The sequence below is a fragment of the Phocoena phocoena genome, chromosome 11 (genome assembly GCF_963924675.1).
Source record: "Phocoena phocoena chromosome 11, mPhoPho1.1, whole genome shotgun sequence".
In the NCBI taxonomy this organism is placed as follows: Eukaryota; Metazoa; Chordata; class Mammalia; order Artiodactyla; family Phocoenidae; genus Phocoena; species Phocoena phocoena.
The window spans coordinates 101,626,112-101,650,790 of record NC_089229.1 but is presented as its reverse complement, the minus strand read 5'-3'; the positions used below and the strand labels follow the sequence as shown (position 1 = coordinate 101,650,790).

General features: G+C 46.2%; 1 protein-coding gene across 1 annotated transcript in view; it reads right to left on the bottom strand.

Moving 5' to 3' along the window:
- Positions 1–24,679, bottom strand: part of CECR2 (CECR2 histone acetyl-lysine reader) — a 156,889-nt gene that overhangs the window by 27,413 nt on the left and 104,797 nt on the right. The window contains 7 exon segments of the mRNA XM_065888239.1: positions 3,601–3,754; positions 13,142–13,225; positions 17,979–18,148; positions 18,976–19,025; positions 21,472–21,576; positions 22,453–22,592; positions 23,636–23,819. Of these exon segments, the coding sequence (XP_065744311.1) occupies positions 3,601–3,754; positions 13,142–13,225; positions 17,979–18,148; positions 18,976–19,025; positions 21,472–21,576; positions 22,453–22,592; positions 23,636–23,819 (887 nt within the window).

Genomic DNA, 24,679 nt, shown 5'->3' with positions numbered 1-24,679 from the left:
CCTCTAGAGCTGTGAGACACTTACCTTCTGCTGTTTTAAACCACCTAGTTGTGGTAATTTGTTATGGAAGCCCTGGGCAACTAACACAAAATCCAGTCCCATTTCCTCCTGAACCCTACTGCTGCTCCTGAGAAGTCTGCTATCTCTGTTATAGAACATTCTCTTTTCCCAACTGGAAATGGGCCATGTGTTCCATGATTCGGTCCCTTGGGTCTGTATTCTATCCAGTTTCTATCTCATCTCTCAACCACTCATATCTAATATTTCCTCTGCCCCATCACTTGATCCTTCCATTTTACAACAGCGGACAGACACACCCTGCAGCTCCGGACTGTGACCCGTGAGTCAATTATCAAGCAGTTTCCCCACTCTCTGCCGGCTTTCTATTCCGCCACAGGGAGCACTAGGGGGGACGGGAGACGGCGGGAAGTGGTGGGGGTGGATTTCTCCCCCCTGGGTGCTCTTCAGAAGCCCACCAGCTTGTCCCTCCTTAGGAAGACGTCCATCACTGGGAAGGCACAGCTGGCAGTTCCAGAGCCGGGCTGGTGCCTGCCCTGAGACTAAGGTCCAGCTTGCGAGACCCTCCTCACCTGCAGGTCTGATGACCCCAACCCTTCTCTTTATTCCCCCTGCCTCACACCCTTTCAGCTTTTGTATTCCTCTAACTTGCATTAAAACAAAGACCCACGTGAAACTCTCCACTGAAGCGTCTCTGTGACCGCACACTGAACGATGGACCAGAGGCAACTTCTCCCGCCACGTCAACCCCTTTATCTCCGTGATGCGTTCTGCACAAGCCCCACGCAGCTCTTCCAGTGTGGTTCTCTCCTCAGGTCTAACTAAGCTTTAGAGCCCAGTTATCAAGTTATTATTCCAATTACCATATTTACATTTCTAGAAGTTCCTTCACTATTTGTTTCCTTTGAATCTGCCTGCACCTTCCTCAAGGTTATTTCCTCCTGATGTTTCCAATTTCTTCTTTTTTATACCTGATAATGCTAAATATTTTTCTCTTTTGTCTGCTGCACCTACTAACCGCTGCTCACAGTGGTGCCTCCTCATGTCTATTCCTCTTCAGCACGGGTTTATCCATGGTCCTCCTTCCTGGGGCAGAGATTCCCTAGACGGACCACTCCCCACCCACAATTTGATCTGACAGTCTGTTTCACTAACTTACTGCTGTTTTTAATCCCCCTAAAAGCAGCTTCTGATAATTTTCCTTACTTGGTTAAGATTTCAAAATGTTCTTAAAAAGGGTATTTACACAATATCAGACAAAGTATTATACTGAATAGCAAATAGAATCTCCACGTAATTGAGGCAAGAAGAATTTTTAGGTTTCGCATCAACCACACTGAGAACAAGGAAGTCTCAATGTCCCCTTCCATATGGGCTCATTTCACTCAGCATGAGTATCTGTCAGACTCCAGTCTTGTAACATCCTTTTTATACAAAGACAATCCTAATAAATCGCAGTATATTTATTTGGCCTTTTCCTTTTCTTTTTGCTTTTTAAAAATTTTAGTGAGAAATATAAAAATGTACCTTTTTAGCCACTTTAAGTGTAAGATTCAGCAGCATTGGGTACATTCACAGTGTTGTACAACCCTTACCGTTATCAACCTCCAAAACAAAACAAAACGAAACCAAACGCGCAGATAAAGAGAACACAAAGAAGGGGGGCCGGGGTGGGCAAAATGGGTGACGGTGTCAAGAGGTGCAAACTACCAGTCACAAAACAAGTCAGTCCTGGGGATGTGATGTACACTGTGGTGACCACAGTCCGTAACACTGTACTGTGTATGTGAAAGCTGCTCTCATTACAAGAAACCAAATTCTTAACTTACTGTGGTAACCATTTTGCAATGTACATAAATGTCGAATTGTGTTTACTCCTGAAAATAAGGGAATGGTGTACGCCAATCGTACTTCAACTTAGAAAAAAGTCAAATGACAATGGTACCTAATAAGAACTCCATTGAAAATTACAGAACTCTGTTGAAAAATATTTAGAAATAAAAGCATAGTTACTATTTTGAGGAATTTAAATCTAGCACTGGAAGTAAATTATGCAAAATCTCAACGTATGATATACCACCAAATGTGGCACAGGCTACATTAGTAGTTTAAACGCACTAAGCGTTCTAGAATGAAGAAATGATCAAGGTCAGAATAGGGTTAGCCTATTAAGAATCAGAAGGCAGGGCTTCCCTGGTGGCGCAGTGGCTAAGAATCCACCTGCTAATGCAGGGGACACGGGTTCAAGCCCTGGTCCAGGAAGATCCCACATGCTGCAGAGCAACTAAGCCCGTGCACCACAACTACTGAGCCTGCGCTCTAGAGCCCACGAGCCACAACTACTGAGCCCACGTGCCACAACTACTGAAGCCCACGCACCTAGACCCCGTGTTCTTCAACAAGAGAAACCACCAAAATGAGAAGCCCAGGCATCGCAACAAAGAGTAGCCCCGTTCACCTCAACTAGAGAAAGCCCACGCGCAACAACGAAGACACAACATAGCCAAAAATAAATTAATTAATTAAAAAAAAAAAGAAATCAGAAGGCAATACCCTAGGAATGAGAGGGGAAATCACATGATAAGGCCAGAATCCTTTAAATTTTACAGCCAAAATGTGTTTAAAGTTTGCATGTTAACACTGCATTAAAAAGCCAAATCTGGGACTTTCCCAGTGGTCCAGTGGTTAGGACTTGGCGCTTCCACTGCAAGGGCCCAGGTTTTATCCCAGGTCAGCGAACTAAGATCCTACAAGCCATGCAGTGTGGCTGGGGGAAAGAAAAACAAAAAAAGCCAAATCCATGTTATGCTACTATTTTATTTAAACTTTAAAAAAGTTCAATAGGACTTCCCTGGTGGCGCAGTGGTTAAGAACCCGCTTGCCAATGCAGGGGACACAGGTGCAAGCCCTGGACCAGGAAGATCCCACATGCCTTGGAGCAACTAAGCCTGTGTGCCACAACTTCTGAGCCCACATGCCACAACTACTGAAGCCCACGCACCCAGAGACTGTGCTCCACAACAAGAGAAGCCACCGCAATGAGAAGCCCGTGCACCGCAACGAAGAGTAGCCCCCGCTTGCCACAACTAGAGAAAGCCCGCGCGCAGCAACGAAGACCCAATGTAGCCAAACATATATAAATAAATAAATTTTAAAAATAAATAAAAAGTTCAATACATTTACTTAAAATACTGGTCTGTATTTAACAAAGCCAAAATGCTCTGCTATCCAGTGATTTATCAAGTTCAGCTTATAAACACCACTGCATCTAACATGTGTGTTTTAAGTACAAAGGTTAGAAACCCCGCACACCCGCGCACACCGGGCAGAGGGAGGCTTTTCTTAAGCACGTCTCCGCTATGTGTAAGCTTACTTCTGCGAGTCACCTTTTTTCAATTGCACACGGGGCCGCGGCGGAGCCGAGAGTGAAGGCGGGGATGGAAGGACCCCAGGACGGCAAGGGCGAGGGCACTGCCGGGCCGGCCCCGAGCCAGCCAGATGGCAGGGCTCCCGGGACACGCCCCCCCTCCCGCCCCCCGTCAGACAGCCCTGCTGCCGGAGCCCTGGGCAGAGCCCTCCTACCTTCCACGGCCTTGACCCTTTCCTCCAGCTCCCGTTTCCTCTCCTCCTTCAGCAGCTGCTCCTGCTCCTTCTTCTGCACCGCCAGGAGGATCTGGCGCTCCTCCTCCTCCGCCCTGCGCTTCTGTTTCTCTATCCTGCCGAGCACAGGGGTCTCCTGCGAGGGGCCAAGAAGTTCAGTCAACACACAGTAAAGCAAGACCACGCCTCTGAGTAAAGATTCCACGTTCTCTATTCAGCACACAGTGCCAGACAGCTGGGTGACTTTCACCCCAGCTACAAGTTCATCTTCTCATCTGTACAATCAATGAACGGACGCAGACACACACTCACATTAAGACACACAGTGGGGATCAGAACAGGTGAAGCTTGGCCCCGATGACGGATCTAATTTGTAGTCTTTGGGAGATAATCTGGAGAGCAGACCGGAGCAGAGAGGCGACATCACTCTTAGATTTAATCTTTGATAAAAGTGGTATCTTAAAAAGCACCTTCGGGCTTCCCTGGTGGCACAGTGGTTTAGAGTCCGCCTGCCGATGCAGGGGACACGGGTTCGTGCCCCGGTCCGGGAGGATCCCACATGCCGCGGAGCGGCTGGGCCCGTGAGCCATGGCCGCTGAGCCTGCGCGTCCGGAGCCTGTGCTCCACACGGGAGAGGCCACCACAGTGAGAAGTCCACGTACCGGAAAAAAAAAAAAAAAAAAAAAAAGGCACCTTCATCTATATAACTAAGAGAAGGATGAGCTAGCACAATTTCAATAATGTGCACGCCTTCGAAGCTCCCAACTTTTGCACTTTTCTTTACTAATCAAACAGTAAATAAAATGGAGGGTTCGGTGGGAAGGGCCACCGTTTTGCCTTAAGATACAGAAGAGATGAAGGTGACGGCACAGAAATGCACTGCTTCCCTCAGACTGGAGAGCTTTCCCCTTGTTTTTCAACCCAAACAGCATTAATACATAATGATTTCAGGTGGTTAGTGCGAATGCGATTGCCTAAGAAATTTAAGGAAAGAAGAGGAAAACAGGACCATTACCATCATAATTTCTGAAAGTTTTACTCTGGGTATTTCCAGCACAGCTAGTTCTGAGCCATTCTGTAGCCCAGAACACGCAAACTAGGACTGAAATCGTTATTTTCAATTTCTTCCCTTGACTTCTGTGCTGATGTGTAAGGTAGAAGTTTTTCTTTTTTAAATTGTTATTGAAGAGGTAATAAGTGTTGCCTGCAACAGAGAACACCTGTAAGTTGCACAGACACAGAAAAATGAATCAGGTGTCTACGAAGGGAAAATGCCAGTTCCCCTTACAGAAAAGATAATGCTGATTATCCCACGTTAGGTAAAACTAAATCAGGAATATGACTTTTTCTTAACAGATCTTTTCAGTAGGAAGAAGACCTACTAAGAATCTTCTAAGCTAGATATCTGTATTCTGTGGAAATTACACAAGTGGTCTTAACGTTGGGGGAAAAAAAATGACAGCTGACTGCCCTCTATATAAAGTCATAATTAAACACTGAAACCACTCTCGTTGAAATTTTCTACTATTTTTTTTATGGTCCTTAAAACTTGTTTCGATTGTCATTTGACTCATAATTAGGAAAGCAGTCTTCCCTAGATAGTAGACCTTTTGAAAGTCAAAGGTTTTACTGTTCAAATTCTGAGCCTGACTTTAAAATTTAACGGTGGCTACTTGACAAGGTAAAAATATGAACTAAGAGAAGAGAGATGAAAATGAAAAAAATGTTAACCATTATTACTGCACACATGACACTGTACTCGGCCACCCAAATAGAATTAAACAAAGTTCCCTAAAATCTCTCTCCTATAACCAGAGTGGGCAGTGCACACGAGCTAGATGTCCTTTGTGACACTGGGCTGCCGCTGGCGTCGCACACAGACAAGCCTCCTGAGGCTGGGGAGGCACCTTCCGTCGCTCTGCCCCCAGCTCCACAGGTCCCTAATTATTCCAACTTTTGGGCAACATCTTTACCTAGTTGAGAAGTTACAGTGGAGCTACTGTTAACAAAGCAAAGCAAACCAGAAGAACGCGCTTTTCCTCTTTTCAGCTGTACAGTGACTCCAAGCAGACGCCCCTAAGATGTCAACTGATAAGGTGGCAGAAGGGCAGGGCATAGGGGAACACAAGCCTCGCCAAGCGAATTATTTCATTCAAAGAAAAGGGCACTGCTTTCTACGCGTCAGACCCAATGAAAAAGCAGAAAAAAACAAGCACATATAATAACCACTAGCTATTTACTGCATACAGTGATGACAGCAATGTGTGTCCTGCCCCTGCCTAACAAAGGACAACATGAGAAATGCTCTCCCTTCGGCGAGGACAGAGACATACCAGAGAGGACCTGCACCTTAGTAAGGACTGAGGACACGCAGCCCCAGGGCTGCTCACCAGAGTCACCTGGTCAACACACACGAGAGGCACTCACGCGTGAAGACAATGGAAGGAGGGGAAAAGGGAAAAGTAGGCAACTGCGCACATCCTAAGAATATCTACACAATTTTTTCAACAAATACAACGATGTACTATTCTTAATATGGGAAGATGTCTTACAAAGCAGTTAACAGTAGCCCCCACCAAGAAAATGAAACATGAATACAAAATTCACAGAAGTAGGTAAAACACGTCCATGATCATGAGGAAAAGCAAAACAGCCTTTTCACTTACAAAACTGTACAAGATGAAACACGTAACACGTCTGCTAAGACATGGCAACGTGGACTCCCTTAGTGAGCTGGGGACACAGATCTTCTGGAGGACAAGATGGACACACGTATCAGGAACCCTGAACAGAGTAATTGCACTGCTGTGACTTTATCTTAAAAGTGAGACAGCGAGGCAAAATATCTCTGAGTACATTAAAGTCAACATTATTTAAAACAGTGAAAAACTGTAAATATCCTAAATGTTTACAAATAGGTAAAACTACATAATCATGATGCAATCATTAAAAATTGTTTTTTCTGAGGAATATTTAATGAAATATGAAAAGGCACCTTGATGTTAAATGAAAAACACATGTCACAAGACAACAGTCAGTGTGATCCCAGGTTTGTAATAAACGCCTAGAGAAAGGGCCTGAAGCAAACACGTGAAACTGTAACTGTTACCACGTCTCCTGCACTTTTTAAGAGAGTTTTCTGTAAGAGCGTGTAAATTCTTTCGGACACAGAACAGCCCCTTCCCAAATAAGCTGGGGAAATCACCTAGTATTACCTGCTCTAAAACGACCCAATTTTTATTAACTTCTTACCCCCACTACCATGTGATCCCTGTTAAAAGTCTAAAATTCAAAGGTTAAAGTACCAAAAGGTTACTATCACGTACAGATTTTATGGTGAGGTATTAAAATTGATTTTAAATAGCTTAAGATATTTCGATAACAATGCAGCAGGAATTTTTTTAATTAATTTTTTTATCGGAGTATAGTTGGTTTACAATGTTGTATTAGTTTCTACCGTACAGCAAAGTGAATCAGCCATACACATGTCCACTCTCTTCTAGACTCCGTTCCCATATAGATCATTACAGAGCACCAAAATAGAGTTCCCTGTGCTATACAGTAGGTTCTTATTAGTTATCTTTTATATATTGAAGCAGGAATTTTAAAACTTAGAAAATTATAAATGCCAAGGACTGCTGCTAAATCAGAGATTCTGCATCATTCAGAAATACATGTAAAGATACTGGAGTGAAATTCACAGGAAATGAACAACTTTAAGGTGCATAACCTTAAAGGGGCATTCAGTATATTCACAACGTGCGCGACCACCATCTGTGTTAAGTCACAGAACATTTCACCACCTGAAAGAAAGCTCCGCACCCAATAAGCAGTCACTCTGCATCCCCCACTCCCCAGGCCCTGGAGACCACCAAGCTATTCTTTCTATGGATTTACTTATTTTGGACATTTCACATAAATGGGATCATACAATTTGTTGTCTAGTTAGTTCTTTTTTAAATGCATTAATATTTATACCAAGCACATAAGATGTAATAATTGAATAACTTGAATTTACGGCATCTTAAAAAAGCAAACTGTTATAACAACAGTTAACAAACAATCCTGTGAAAAAATGGGCAGAGGATCTGAACACTTTTCCAAGGAGGACATACAGATGGCCAACAGACACATGAAAAGATGCTCAACATCATTAATCATCAGAGAAATGCAAATTAAAACCTCACACCTGGTAGAATGGCCATGATGGCCATCATCAAAATGACAGGAGATGGTAAGTGTTGGTGAGGGTGTGGAGAAAAGGGAACACTTGTGCACAGTTGGTGGGAATGTAAATTGGTGTGGCCACTATGGAAAAGAGTATGGAGGTTCCTCAAGAAATAAAAAACAGAATTATCGTATGACCCAATAATTCCACTCCTGCGTATCTTTCCAAAGAAAGTAAAAGCACTAATTTGAAAATGTATATGGACTTCTTTGTTCATTGCAGCATCATTCACAACAGCCAAGACAGGGACACAACCTAAGTGTCCATGGGTGAAGAAGAGGTGGTGTATATACAGTGGAATATTACTCAGTCACAAAAAGAAGGAAATGCTGCCATTTGTGACGACATGGATGACTTGAGGGCATTCTGTTAAGTGAAGTAAGTCAGAGACAGACAAATACGGTATGACCTCACCTGTATGTGGAATCTAAAAAAACTGAACCCACACCAAAAGGGTTAAAGACCCAAAATAAGACCAGACACTATCAAACTCTTAGAGGAAAACATAGGAAAAACACTCTTTGACATAAACCACAGCAAGATCTTTTTCGACCCACCTCCTAGAGTAATGGAAATAAAAACAAAAATAAACAAATGGGACTTAAACTTAAAAGCTTTTGCACAGCAAAGTAAACCACAAACAAGACAGAAAGACAACCCTCAGAATGGGAGAAAATATCTGCAAATGAAACAACGGACAAAGGATTAATCTCCAAAATATACAAACAGCTCATGGAGCTCAATATCAAAAAAACAAACAATCCAATTAAAAAATGTGTGGAAGATCTGAATAGACATTTCTCCAAGGAAGACAGATGGCCAAAAGGCACATGAAAAGATGCACAACATCACTAATTATTAGAGAAACGTAAATCAAAACTACAGTGAGGTATCTCCTCACTCTGGGTCAGAACTGCCATTATCAAAATATCTAGAAAGAGTAAATGCTGGAAAGGGTGTGGTGAAAAGGGAAGCCTCCTGCACTGTTGGTGGGAATGTAAGTTGATAACAACCACTATGGAAAACAGTATGGAGGTTCCTTAAAAAACTAAAAATAGAACTACCATATAACCCAGCAATCCCACTACTGGACATACACCCTGAGAAAACCATAATTCAAAAACAGTCATAGGGCTTCCCTGGTGGCGCAGTGGTTGAGAGTCCGCCTGCCGATGCAGGGGACACAGGTTCGTGCCCCGGTCCGGGAAGATCCCACGTGCCACGGAGCGGCTGGGCCCGTGAGCCATGGCCGCTGAGCCTGCGCGTCCGGAGCCTGTGCTCCACAACGGGAGAGGCCACAACAGTGAGAGGCCCTCGTACCACAAAACAAAAACAAACAAAAACAAACAAACAAAAAAACCAGTCATGTACCACAATGTTCATTACAGCTCTATTTACAACAGCCAGGACATGGAAGCAACCTAAATGTCCATCGACAGGTGAATGGATAAAGAAGATGGGGCACAAATATACAATGGAATATTACTCAGCCATAAAAAGAAACAAAATCAAGTTATTTGTAGTGAGGTGAATGGACCTAGAGTCTGTCCTACAGAGTGAAGTAAGTCAGAAAGAGAAAAACAAATACTGTATGCTAACACATATATATGGAATCTAAAAAAAAAAAAAAAATGGTACTGATGAACCTAGTTGCAGGGCAGGAATAAAGAGGTAGACATAGAGAATGGACATGAGGACATGGGGTGGGAGGGGGAAGCTGGGGCAAAGTAAGAGTAGCATCGACATAGATGCACTACCAAATGTAAAACGGTTAGCTAGTAGGAAGCAGCAGCACAGCACAGGGAGATCAGCTCGGTGCTTTGCAATGACCTAGAGAGGTGGGTTAAGGAGGGTGGGAGGGAGGCTCCAGAGGGAGGGGATATGGGGACATATGTATGCATGTGGCTGATGTGAAGCAATTATACTCCAATAAAGATCTATTTAAAAAAACGAAGGTGGTCAAAAGGTACAAACTTCCAGTTATAAACAGGTGACCGTAGTTAATAATACTGTACTGTGTATGCAAAAGCTAGTAAGAGAGTAGATTTTAAAGGTTCTCATCATAAGAACAAATCTGTAACTGTGTGAGGTGATACATGCTAACTAGACCTACTGGTGATCATTCTGCAGTGTGTACAAATATCAGATCATTATGTTGTACACCTAAAACTAATGTTATAAGTCAATTACATCTTAAAAAAAAAAAAAAAAGTCTGTGATTTGGAGAACTTGACAACAACAAAACTCAAAGCCCCCAGAGTGCCTAGGAGCAAGAAGGAAGGTCCAGAATCTGTGCTGCAACGTCCTGACCGCCCCCACCCGCAGTGGCCCTTCTCCGGGGTTTCAATCCCTGCCTGGTCCCCAAATGCTTTCTCCAGACTGCCCCCACCCTGGGTTGCCTGCTGGCATAAAAACACCTCTGCTTAGTGAGATACCTCTTTGCCTCACAATTTCTCATGCCCCTTTCTCCTGCATCATAACGTGTTATAATTTCAGCAGTTCCCATCTGATGTGAATTCTGAACAATTATCATTTTATACAAATTGCATCACACACATTTGGGAAAAAATATGTACGTGGTGCACCAAGAGTCTGTTTTAAATTTCCGTGCTACTTTTCAGCAGTGGATGGGACTTATGACCTGAAGACACCTGTGGCAGTTCAATAGTTTAAACTCCAGTAGTTTAAAGAACAAGTACATACAGTCGAGTCAACAAAAACCAAACAAAAAACTAGCAGTTAAAAAAAAAAATCTTACACTGTTTTGCACTGCAACTTTTTTTCTTTAGAAGGGGTCAGCTGCAGACGGGGCAGGGCTGTGTTTAATGCTGTGCAGAGAAGAGGCCTGTGGGACCAGGACAGGGTTTCAATGAGAGGCTAATTAGAAACAGCACTTTGAAATCCTCTCAACAATTACAAATAGAATCTGGCTGAAGCTGAGCCCAGGACTCCCCGTCCATGCCCCCCACCCATCCCCAGCACACATGGGACCCGAGCTCCCTGGCAATGGCATGTCCAGAGTCTCCTGACAAAAACAGTCCAGGAGGTCAGGGAGACAGTGTCCCTTCACTGCTATTTCCCCAGGAGTCATAATTAAAAGACTTTCTGAGGCACTAGGATTGGACTCCTGGGTGACCAGAAACCCTGCCTGTAAGCCATTAAAGACCTGAAGATTTTCTGCTGTTTAAACAAAAGCACAAAACTCATGCCACACTGAAGGCCTTCTCCAGGATGTTCAGCACTGTGACTGACACCACAAATCTCTTCAATACCACGGTTACTCGTGTCTAAGACCAAAGAGCAGCATAAACAAACAAACAATGCTGCAGATAACCTAAAACTTTAGTGTTTGAAGCCAGGCTTCTGCTGGCAGCAGTGAAGAACCTGCCTATCTGTATTCAGATTACTCTGCAACCAGATGTAAACTAGGGCATTTAGGACTCAGCCCAGGGCAGTGATCAGAAAATGGGAAGACTTTCAAGGAGGTGGTTAACTAACTGTCCAGATACAAAGGCAGCGAGAGCCCGTCAAGGGGAACAAGGCAGAAAACCAGTTGAGAACTACAGCTGGACAGCCTGACTGAGGCCACCTCCAACCAGGGCCTCGAGGGAAGGAGAGATTGGGGAGACCTGCAAATCAGGCACAACAGGACTGCCTCAGTTTACCTCCTGGTACAGACATACTTATGAGCTGAAGAAAAAAGACACAGAGGATAAGTCCAAATATACTGGAAATACAGAGATTTATAAATGAGCTTCTCCCCTCTCGCGGATCAAGGTAGAATGCACTCGGTTAATGGCCAAGTCCCTGAACACACAATCTTGCAGTCACATCAACGGCCGCGAGGCCGCAGAGGGTCCACACTGTCACAAGCCAGCCAGACACGGCCTCCAGGGGAAACGTGCTCTGACCACTAACTGCTTGAACAGCCAATGGGATGGATGCTAAAAGGAGACAAGGCATTAAAAAGTGGAGCGAGTCTGGGAACTGGGCAGCAGGGGAGGCGGGGAGTGCCCCCTCAGTCCTGCCCGTGCCCCCCTCCCCCATCCAACCACTGTCATCAAACATCCCCGCCCCCTGCAGTCCAGGTCCCTCGGGCCTCATTCCGCCCCCATCTGCCCACTTTTACATTTCAGTAAATACAAACAGCAGTTTCGTCCCTTCCTACAACTGTAATGCTGAACAATGTCACAGACGTTCCCAAACAGAGGTGGCTCCCGGGGACTGCTCCCCCCGAAGCATCTCTTCACCAAACACTGTCTCAACTCTTACCCTGCCCCTCCCAGTTCGCGTCCCCCTCCAGGACATGCGAGCGCCCCTACTGCACAGGGAGCTCCGGAAGCCCATGGACGTCCTGCTCCAACTAAGGAAACGGGGCCTGAAATGCCGAGAGCTCTCCTCACTGTTGCTTCCTCTGCACTTTGTCACTATTCCTTTGTTTTCTTTCATGGCCAGACTTCTCAAGAGGTCAAACACCACTCTGACCAATAACTCCTCTTTTACTCACTTGCAACACGACCTTCATTCCTATCATCCTCTAGTGAAACGCTCCCCCCAGAGGCCATCCTCCCCTCTAGGCCCACGCTTCCAGAGCAGGGACCCTACAGCTACTTGCTCACCTTGCAGTTGCTCCTGATGGGGTCTGACCCCAGGTGTGTCTTCTTGAAACAAAGACCGAACGACATAGCCTCCGACCACTGCCTCCCATGGACAAACAAGCAGGGGACGGCCAGGGGACTCCAAAGTCTGACTGTTCCAGCCCAACCGCCACTCTGAGTCACAACATATCTTACACGCCAGCCACGACCCAGCACACACGCTCTCCGACTGTACCGCACACGACCCTGCCTCTGTACTTCTGCTTGCCTTGACCCTCCGCCCGCACTGCCACCGTCAAAACCTCAGCCACCCTGCAGGGCTCAGACGACACAGTTCTGCTGCTCCAACTCTCAGCCCCAGTTCCTTCCATCTTTGCCTATTGTGTTCCTATTACATGTGTGTCTGTTACGGAACGCATCATTCTCCTCGGTATTACAGTAAATAACGAGGTGAGTATCATCCCCGGAGATTAGGGGAGCCCAATAGTCAACTTACGTCTTAGTTTTACAACTCCTTCTCTTTCTAGAAATGCATCTTATATAAAAGAATACTCCATAAAGGCTTGAGGTTTTAAAAATGAAATCAAGGTAAATAAAGAACTTGGGATAGAAGGAGTACACGAAATAAAACGGGACAATCTTTTCTGAACAATCTTTTTCTGTAAACCCTTCTCTCTGCTCCCTCTCACACACTCACCTATTGCTCAGTGGACTTGACGGACAGGTGGTCAGACCTCCGCCCAGGCTGCAATCCTGTCCGTGTCCTCTGTGGACGCTTCCCCTACAGTTACAAGTGAGGGAGAGCGAGGACAAGATGGGTGAGGGTATCCTCAGCTGCTGCTGTTGCTGCCACTGCCACCAGTCGAGAGGGGCCTGGAAGGGCCAGGTGAGGCTCTACCTAAACAAGGGCCTGTGGCACCCCAGGCCAGTCAGCAAAAATGACAACTCAGCTCTACAAGGCCCCAAGCAGCCTATTCACTTAAAAACGTTCAAAAAGCTCAGAGATACCATGTGTCAAACTCCCTGAATGGTGTTAACACTTTTAACAAGTTTTGTCTCATATTACCAAGGAAAAGCCAGTTTCATCACCTCGGGCTGCCGGGAGCGGCTCTCAAGGTGGATTCCGAGCAGCAGGAGGGCAGCTCTCCTCTAGAGGCGGTTCTGTGGCCCGTGAGGCTGGAACAGGTAGGAGGACGAGAGACAACAGGCTCAGCCGTGAGGGATCCCAGAGCTTCCTGGGGGTGTGAGACCCCCAGATGATGTCAGAGGCTTGGCAGCGGCCGTTACACGGAACTTCAAAGGCCAACGTCAGTTTTGGAATTTCTGTGGACTGAGCCCCAAAGCCTCACCGTCATAACCTCGTATTGAGAAACGGTAAAGCAAGGGCTGTACAGGTGAGGCGAGTACGCTCTGTGGCGTCACATCAGCATCACATACGTGTGGTCTGGCACCACTTAACTGAAACACTTGAGACCTGTGGCATCAACGAGGTAAAGCAACGAAGGATGGAAAAAGCTCAGTGGCACTAATGCCACTAAGTGGAGGTTTATGCAACCCAAACGAACCACAGAACGGCAGGAGATCTGCTGAGATGGGGGATCTAGAAAGCTTTTCCATTATGAGAATGACCAGCTTCAGTAGAGATAAAATCCCAACCGTCAAAGGGGAGCATGACCCCCTTTACCCCAAAAGCTACTGCAGCAGCTCCTCAAATATGCCTATGAGCGACTCCTTCGGACGTTCAGGCCCAGGGGAAGAGCCCTCGGGCCACGAGCTCTCTCGGGGGACCAACAGCAAAGGGGCCAGGGGGCCACCTCCACCTCTGCCGAGTGAGGCAGGTGCTGGGGCCAGACAGCGCTGCGGTTTCCCTGTCCTCACAACCATCTTCTATGTGACTTATCAACTTATCTGTTAAAGACCTGATACGTATGACACACCTGACTATCACTGTCTGTAACCTTAGCTAAAATGCTTTCACTAGTCTACACCCCCTTGACTTTAATCTTGCCATAAAAGTTTAACTTTCATGTGGTCAAAGCGGCCTTACCTTCTGGTTCTTTCATTATTTCAAAGTTTACAGGACTATCATACCTCCATGAGTTATCCCATCAGCTTTGCCTCTCTGTAGATTTGCAATTATTTTGGTAAGAAACGTGGATTTAGTTTTCTATCAAAATTCCTCGCCAGTTACAAGCCGCCATAAACAATGGAGGGACCAAGTGTCAATCCATCGCTAAGTACTAGGCCAGGTACTGGACAATGGTCCTTCCCACAGAAACTGGGAAGTTATAGTACTTCATATTTTACTAATAAGAAAATCGAAATTCAGAGCTATCAGGAAGCTCATCCAAACGGGCAGCTAGAAGAGGGCGGCGCCACACCTACGGGGGTTCCTAGAGGAAAGCTCACGACACGCAGCCCCCCAGACCCTGTGGCTCTGCGCTTCTCATACTGCACTGTAGCCTGTAACGGTGTCTATTCTGTTTTACTGGATGTGATTTCCATTTCACACTCAAATCATAGGTGCGTTTATTACTAGAACAGACCCCTTTCGGCCAGTATAACTTGGATGGGTACTGGTAGGTACACACAGTCACTGTCAAAGGAAGAATCTACACAGTGTGTGTGTTTTAACTTAATGTATAAAAATGTACTGCCATTCACTAGTCATATGATGCAGGCCCACTGAGGGGGTTCCTGGAGATTCCCTCCTACCCTCTTATACCTTTATCTGCCCTTCCAGTTTTCTTTTTATAATCGCAAGTGAGATGATAATGATACTTGCAATCCAAATACCGAAACCATAAGATTGTAATGAATTTTTTTCCTTACATTTTTTACTATTTTATCCTAATTTGACAGTCAACCTTTCAGAAGCAACTCATCTTTGTTTTTAATAAAAACTTTTTATAGAAAATTTTATGCCCTTATTTTGTCTCATAATATTTAATTATGTGAATTCAGTAACGAGAACAACGGACGCACACAGGTCTGTGAAAACATCAGCAGGATGCCCAGCTCGCAGGTTGTCATTTCCCGTGGGTGGCCTCTTGAATGAAGACCCCCCGAGGGTGCTACTGATGTCTGGCCTCTGTGCCAGGACAAGGCAGTGCTAAAATGAGTCACCCCACTGCCCCCACCCGCAATATGTACGTTCACCGGGTATGCTCGAGGAGACCTCTGTTACGCTGGGACTTGGCTAAGGCGACAACAAACCTCAGTTTATCTTGGTGACGACTGACATCTAAACTTTCCTTCAAGAAACACAGAGGTCTGGCATCCTTACTCGAGATGTGAAGATACACGTCCTCACAGCTTTGTACCTTCTTCTCTCTCATCAGTTCTGCACAGGCACAGTCAGATTCACAGCAGCACCTGTTTTGCTGCGGCGGCCAGTAACTGTTAACCTTTAGCAGGCATAGGAACGAATCACAGAGCAACAGAACTACCTCCAGCCATCCTGCCAGGCTGGGACGAGAGCAGCGCGCGGTCCAGGTGATGCCCACGCAGGACGCCGGGAGCCAGCACTGCTGTGAGCGCTAAGTAACAGACTTCGTTGAGTGCAATTCTACCCCAGACGAAACGCTCGAAAATTCTGCCTCGTACTCTCTTCTTACGTCACACACACAAGACTTCCAAGACAGTGTTCCCGTACCACACGTGCCACCTAACCCCGATGGGTTACGAGTTATTATTCTTTTGATGAGGAAACGGTCTTTACTTGTTAGTGCACTTTTAAAGCCTTGACATTTATATTACTGAATGAAGAGCGTATTTAAATTCATCAGGAATGGGGCACTAAGATAACTGTATCTCAGTGGACACAGTAACCAAGCCACTTCTTTCTTTATTTTTGAACTGTTCGGAAATTATCTTTCCGTAAAGGTTTAGAAAATTTTACCTGTGAATAAATCTAAATGATTCTGGAGCTTTTGATGGGATGCTTTTGTGAAAACTCTTCTTCCCTAATTACTGGTCTGCTAAGGTTTCTGGCTGCATAATTTAGATTCTGGGTTTTTTTGGGGCAGGGATCAACACCCCATTTCACTAATGCTTGCAAATTTACAGCACTGTATAGCTTTCAAAATATCAAATCTATTATTTCTTTTTTCAGCTTCTAATTTCATGGTTCTTGAAATTTGTATTTAAGGTTTACCTTATTTTAATTTTTCGTTCTCTTGCAAAGAATCAACTCCTGAAATTTTCTGTATCAAAACCATCCATTTTATGCCTGTAAAAGTTTTTTCCCTTAGTTACACTATTCAAAAGTCTGAGGCTGAATATTGCAGTTAAAAAGACAGAATTATAAAAGAAAGTTTAAGCAGATTAGATAAATGCCTTACAGATGATTTAAGGTGCTGTCATTAATCATATCAATAAAGTCATATACAAGGTTATGTAAAGTTATAAAACCAGCTCTATTTAATAGCTACTTTAAGAAAACTAGATTACGTATTTCAAGTCCTGGAAAAATGGTCACAGTGCACTGTGGAGGACAAGATCCAAGTGTAATTATAGTCAACGGGATTAAGGACGTCGACGGGGAGACGCTCACCCATGAAAATGAAATTCCGTGACTTTCTACAGTTCACTCCAAAGCGCCAGCCTGCTCAATGGTTACAAGTATCACTGAGTCACGACAGATCAAGTAGCATTATCTGTCACGTGGCCCCACCGCGGTGCTGCCGCGAGGGTTTACAAACACTTTCTCTTCAAACGTCAGGGGCAGTGCTCACATTCTTCTGTCTTCTATTACAAAGTATTAAGAATCAGAAGCATCAGATTTATGGAAACTGGGTGGCTGCCAGGCACCCACCACAGAACGGGTGTTCCAGGAGGTCACCTGTGGGGTTACAATGATGGGGAAGACATGGCTCCCGATCCAGAGTTGCTTAGACAACTCCCAATGAAATGAAGCCGGGAAGCACACCGGGGGGCGGTGGGGTACACCCTCGCTTGGGAGAGGCAGGGGAGAGCTCACAGACACCAGGTCCTCAAGTGGAGTTTCTGAGAGCCTTGGAACAGGCGGGGGCAGGCAGGGGGCAGGACGAAGCCAGGGTTCGGTGCCCTGCAGTCAGAGGGGGCAGCCAGCACTAGAGCCACAAAGAAAAGCACCTTTAGAGCCTGCTGTTAGAAGTAGACAGACCAGAAGATGATCTTTTTTAAAAAGGAAAGAGAAAAAAAAAAAAAGGCAGGAGTCTATGTACAGGGAGAGGTACACACAGGGTGCTCTGCAGAGACACATCTGGGGCTCAGGGGGTGGTTCCCAGGGGATGCTGGGGAGGAGGAGAGCTGGCTCCCAAGGGTGAAGAGCGGTGAGGACGGGGTAGAGGCATGAGGATTAAATCACATGGCCCATACTGAAGGAGAGTGGGGGCATGAGGTCCCATTTTAATGTCCCAGGTGAAGAAAGATGAAGGCTGGACCAGCTGCAGGAGAGCGTGGAGTGGAGGGTGCTCAAACCTCTAATGAAGGAACCCTTTACCAGAGCAGCTTGACGCCACACACGGAGGACAGGGACCCTGTCTGCACACCTTCTGGGCAATCATGCTGCAGATCTCGGGCAGGAAGTCCTCGCTGAGGAGCTTGTAGAGCTGCCGCTCTCGCAGGGAGGTCCTCTCCCGGAAACTCTCGGTGACCTGTCTCCACTCCTCTTCTGTCTGGCACAGGAGCCACCAGGAGCCTTGGCCTGGCCCCTGGGACCCTAGAAGAGAAAAGGGTGGCTCAGTAAACAGATCCCATGAGACCTGTTTCTTTCTATCTTCAGTTTCAGTTGGACCCTGGGTAATGATCAAAGCCAGGTAATCAGAAAAATGGGGGGCCCATTACCTTTTAAGGTTGATGCTGTGTACTTCTGATTTTCCTGTTACTATCATTGTTTACAACTAAGAGATAAGAATACGTAAAGGCAATACAAATATAACTATCGTAACCTTCATGATAGATTCTAATATACTAGAAATGCTTTCATGTGTTTACTTTTCTGCAAAAATGGTTTTGATTGAGCTTTTGCAGTCTCGCTTGTTGCACTGAGATACACTAAACTGCTATTTCTCCCCAAATTTATACAATTTGGATCCCAGAACCGAAGTCTAGGGAGGAACCCAGTACACTTCCTTATGTAGTAAAGCATTTTACTGGGCTGGCCAAAAAGTTCATTCAGTTTTAAGTAAAAATAAGACAGATTTTTCATTTTCACCAAGAACTTTATTGAACTTATTCACTAACCGAACAAACTTTTTGGCCAATCCAATACATTAAAAGAAAGCTCTCGGAGAAGCTGCTCATTCATTCCAACGTTGGGTGTCTATTCTGCTGGGCCTGGGTAAGGGGGCCCAAGTGAAAAGACCTGGTCCTGCTCTCAAGCTATCCGTCAGGGGGAGAGATGGGCACAGGGAGACGATGTGTGAAGGGTGAGGAGGCTAATCAGAGGCTACTGTAATAGTCGTAACGCTCTGCACTCGACTCTGGAAAAGGACACAAGTCAATCATGTTCATGCAATCCCTTCTGACCCCGACAAAACCCATTACCATTTCTTGTCTGCGGCTCAGATGCTAAGGAGTTTTCTTCCTGCTTTTCACTGAAACACAGGAAAAAGAGGCACCAATTAAAACAAAGACATGGGGCTTTGCTGGTGGCGCAGTGGTTGAGAGTCCGCCTGCCGATACAGGGGACACGGGTTCGTGCCCAGGTCCGGGAAGATCCCACATGCCGCGGAGCAGCTGGGCCCATGAGCCATGGCCGCTGAGCCTCCGCGTCCAGAGCCTGTGCTCTGCAATGGGACAGGCCACGACAGTGAGAGGCCCGCGTACCACAAAAAAAACGAAAAAACAAAGACATGTCCAAAATTGCTGTGCTCCCCTGTAAGGTAGACCCATGACTTACTACCAAGAGTGTGTGCTGGCGCAGAGAGGAAGGACAGATACACGGGGACACAGGAAAGGAGAAGTTCAGTGTCCACAGGTAAATGCCAAGAAAAGGGCTTCCTCCCAGACTGCACTGAGGGTGGCACTGCAGGCGAGGCGTACTGAATTGGCCCTCACAGCAGGCTGGGGTGAAGAACACAGGTTCTGAGGCCGGGCCACCTCTATTCAAGGCTTGCCACCACCTACCCTGTGACCTCAGAAAAGTCACTGAACTTCCCTGTAAAATGGGGCTATTAATAATGCCCACCTCACAGGGATGCTGGAATTAAATTATAAAATACAAATGTGCTCATCAGCCCGAGAGTGTTAAGTCTCCCTGAATCATGAATGACATTCTCTGGATCTTCTGGTCTCTTTTCAACCACCTAACCCAGCACTGCCCCGAACAGCCTCCCGGGAGAAGGAAAACGTCCTGTACTGTCGCTGTCCAACGAGGCAGCCACGGGCCACGAGTGCCTGGCTCAGCTGAAGTGTGTCAGGTGTGACTTGAGGAACCAAACTTTAACTTTTATTTATTATTTTTAAAAAATAATTTGTTTTAGGGGCTGCCCTTTCTCTTTACTTCTTCTCCCCCTTCTATACATATCTTATTGTCTACATTTGTTTTTCATCATTCTTTAAAAAATGGAGGTATAGTTTTAGATGTACAACACAATGATTCACAATTTTTAAAGATTGTACTCCACTTATAGTTATTATAAAATATTGGCTATATTCCCTGTGTTGTAGAGTATATCCCTATAGTTTATTTTACCTAGTAGTTTGTACCTCTTAATCCCCTATCTTGCCCCTCCCCTGTCCCTCTCCCCGCTGGTCACCACTAGTTTGTTCTGTTTCTATGAGTCTGTTTCTGTTTTATTATATCCACTAGTTTCACTTTTTAGATTTCACAAAATTTTATTTAATTTAAAAATACTTAAATACTGTATTGGATACAGAACTCTAAAGAATAAAATCACCAGCAGAGGGTAGCATAAGCACACATATGCTTCTTAAAATGACTACAGCCCCACCACTAAGGCACTTTAATTGTTGGGACTCACAGGGAAACTGAGAGAGTACAGAACAGATTTCTGAATGTATCAGGAGGTATAGATTGCTAACAAAATCCAGAAACAGACGTCTTGTGTATAAAACATGATTATAAGAACATTTCTCACAAATACTGGTGGGAGGAAAGCTGCAATCTGTAGTTAAAATTTCTGGAAAGTGTAACACTGACTGTTGTAACAAAAAAATCAAATTCTGACTGATTTATTCATAATCTGATTCCTAAAAATATCTCTTAGTAGTTAATAAGCAGCACAGTGAAATCTGGTTCACTTCAGGCATTTAGGTTACTTAAGTAGTTCTAAAACGCCGAAGGAAGAAGCAGCTTCTCCTGTGTTATTAGAATTTTTAAGACTATGACCTAACTTCCGTAAGTGAATAATGACAGATCTGATCCTCAAGTAAAAGGAAAAAGTATTTCTACACAGAACAGGTCAGATTCTGAAAACTCTTATATTGAGATTCACATGGTGGGAATTCCTAAAAGGCAATGACATATTAAAATAAAATTTCCTGGGACTGCCCTGGTGGTCCACTGGTTAAGACTCTGCACTTCCACTGCACGGGATGCGAGTTCGATCTCTGGCTGGGGAATTAAGATCCCACATGCCGCGCAGTGTGGCCAAAAGATAGTAATAATACAATTTCCCAATCGTAAGAGAATCTTTTTCTTTGCTAAAATTAAATATAAAATAAACACTATAAAAATGTTTAAAGTCTTACCTTTTCTTTATTGTAAGAAATTGTATTCTACACAGAACAAAGCACGTTTACTACTAAAATCTCCTTCTCTCCACACTCCTGTGAAGAAACGTGTGGTGTAGGGATGGGATTTTCAGGGCACTTCCTGCAGGCGGGCTCAGTTCTCGGTGCCGTCCACTGTCACAGTCCCCACTGTCCAGTGAAAGCGAGGGGCCAGGCAGGAGGCCCCCGAGGACTGTGACGCAGGGCCCATGTCCCCCCCGAGGCACAGAAAGCAGGATGGAGGCGAGTCCCTCCAGCGTAAGGGTTCGCGTTAGGGACCTACACAGACTAACAAGATTTACTCACCTCACTAGAGTTTCCTCCTGCAGTTTTTTCCGTTTTGGGGGTCTTCCTCTTCTTTTCCCTGTTTTCCCAGGAACACTTGAGACAGTTTTTTGTCCTTCAGTTTCCCTAAGAAATAGTACATTAAATAGAAATGTTCTGTCATAGGACTGATGCGTTACACATGATTTATCAGCTAGTGATTATGGGGCTTCCCTGGTGGCGCAGTGGTTGAGAGTCCGCCTGCCGACGCGGGGGACACGGGTTCGTGCCCCGGTCCGGGAAAATCCCACGTGCCGCGGAGCGGCTGGGCCCGTGAGCCACGGCCGCTGAGCCTGCGCGTCCGGAGCCTGTGCCCCGCAACGGGAGAGGCCACAACGCTGAGAGGCCCGCGTACCGCAAAACAAAACAAAAAACAAAACAAAACAAAAAACTGGCTTTAAGCTAGTGATTAGCTTTTCTGGCCATGAGGTTATAAAAAGGAACAAAGGCAGCAGTTACAGGGAAAGAGCAGGGTGACCTCCCATTTTCCATTGTTAAAACGTGGAACCAAGGAAAACAACATCTCCCACATGAACATCTGAGTGAGGCCTCAGGCTTCGCTAACAGCAAAGGGCCCAGCAACCGGCACGTCTGGGGAAGATGCAGCATCACTCTGGGATGCTGGGGACAAGCCCTCTTCCTCACTGAGGACATCAGCTCTAGTAGGAGAAGGGATTCTCCAGAACCCACTCTGCTGGAGGGAAAGGCCCCGGGGAGCACTTGTGCTGCTGAGAACCTGGCGGGCAGAACGGCCTCTGGGGTGGAGCCGCTGAGAGCTGGGCTAGAGATTAATTCCTTTTCACTTTTGTGTGAAATAACTCTTTGCCATCTCTTTGTAGACATGCTGCTACAGCTAATTCCTTCATGAGAAAAAATAACTTGTGCTGCGGAATTCCGATGTATTTGATTTTAACGACGCTCTTCTAACAGTGGCTATGGCAGCCCTGACCTTTAGGAAGGTACCTGCTCAGAGAGAGCTCTCCGTTGGATTTTCCTTGCACTGGGTCCTCCTTGTACATTCGCGTCCCATAGAAATACCAGTAGAGGGCCCCGGAGTTGTCCTCACCCAGCGGTTCCACACGGAGACTGTCTGCATCCAGGCCCTGGGCAGGACAAGGAGAGAGGTTTGGGCTCACAACGAACAAAACTAAAGAGACAAGTGAAATGAGGATTCTGAATTTATCCTCACATATCCCTCACATTAAAATGCTCAAGCATCTTAGGTAATTCTCAGTCAGGGTACCCGCCACACGGGACGGGGAGAAGGTGCCTGCCTTAAGAGCAGGATACGGAAGGACTTCACACGAATCCCACTGCCACCATCGCCCCTACCTCGCCAAAAAAAGAGCAACCCAAAGGGATTTTGATGAACGTGTGACATACTTGGTTTAGACATGTATTCTGTGTGTACCAACAAGAGGAAAGACAATTCCAACAGGAGAGTCTGGTGCTGTGGCAGCCTCGTCCCCCATGACGCTCTGTCGCCGCTGGCCAGTCCGGCCCGGGGCTCCCCACTCCCCCAGCCTGACCTGCACTGCCAACCCTCGGGGGGTGGAGGCCGAGACCTCAGCGAAGACTGTGCTGGGCTGCTCTGCGGTTTTCACCATGGTGCCCATCTGAGCCCACGAGCACCGTCGACGCAGTTCATCGTTTCTGACCGACCTCTCGGTGAGGGCAAAGTAGAAGACCGCCCGTGCCCTCCCTCTGAGACAGGATAAGAGGGAGGGGGGAGGCGTCCACAGCCCCACCCAGCACACATCTACAATGTGCACACGGTGTGCGGTGAGGATGGGTTAAAGTCCTTGGGAGGTTTCATAAATATTTCAATTATTCTAAGTCAAATTTCAGACCTCAGGAAATATAAAACTCAGTGACTAATGTAACTGCAATTCTGACTGATGACAGAGCAAACAGGAACCTACGATTGTTCCCATGTCAGTGGGGACTCGGTACACAGAACGAAGAACAAACCAAAGTAGAAGTTAAACCAAAATAAAATAACATGCAGTCATCTGAGCGTGTGGCTTGGATCCCCCTGGCAACAGTGGTAACAGCTGCATCCACAGATTCCCAAGACCAGCACAGCATCCCAACGCTGGCTGCTCTAACTTCTGCTCCAGGGACAGGGTGCCTGTCAGCTACGCACCTTGAGGAGATCGAAGACATCGTCTGCGTCCAGCCGGTAGTCACAGAGGCGGTGGAGGATTTCCACACGGGTGCGAAGGGGCAGGTCCTGGAAGCTGGCTTCCCTCAGGGGGTTAGGCTTCCCTTCTTCCAGCTCCCAGCGGTAGCTGATGATGTCCTCCAGGTAGCTGTGGAAGGTCTGAGGCCTAACCAGGCGGCCCCAGACACAAAGACACATGAGTACCACATAGAGAGGGTGGTGTGGAGGGCGGGGGGGTGGGGGTGGTGCTGGAGGTGGTGGGTGGCTGGACAGCTGACAAATCTTCAACAGCAGCAGGAGTGGAAAGTGCCAGGAAGGGCCCAGGGATCCCTTGAGGAAGCCCTATGTTATTACACCATCTCCTGGGACCTGACACCGTCAAGTCCCAAAGATCATCAATATTTAAGAAGGTTGCGGGACCTTCCCTGGTGGCACAGTGGTTAAGAAATCGCCTGCCAATACAGGGGCCACGGGTTTGAGCCCTGGTCCCGGAAGATCCCATGTGCCGCAGAGCAACCAAGCCTGTGCGCCACAACTACTGAGCCTGCGCTCTAGAGCCCGTGAGCCACAACTACTGAAGCCTGCGTGCTTAGAGCCTGTGCTCCGCAACAAGAGAAGCCACCGCAATGAGAAGCCCGCGCACCGCAACAAAGAGTAGACCCTGCTCGCCACAACTAGAGAAAGCCCGCGCACAGCAACAAAGACCCAACGCAGCCAAAAATAAATTAATTAATTTTTAAATAAGATTAGGTCCACAACTTAGATGGCAAACAGCAAAGAACGGCAATGTCTGCCTGGCCTAATCCATTTATAGTTCAGGTTAAGATGCAAAGGTTTGAAAAAACCTTCTCCAGAACACAGGAGGCTACTCCAGGGAATTCCCTGGCGGTCCAGTGGTTAGGACTCCATGCTTTCACTGCCAAGGGCCCAGGATCAATCCCTGGTCGGGGAACTAAGATCCCACAAGCCGCGCTGCGTGGCCAGATAGACTAATTAATTAATTAATTTTAAAAGAGGCTACTCCAA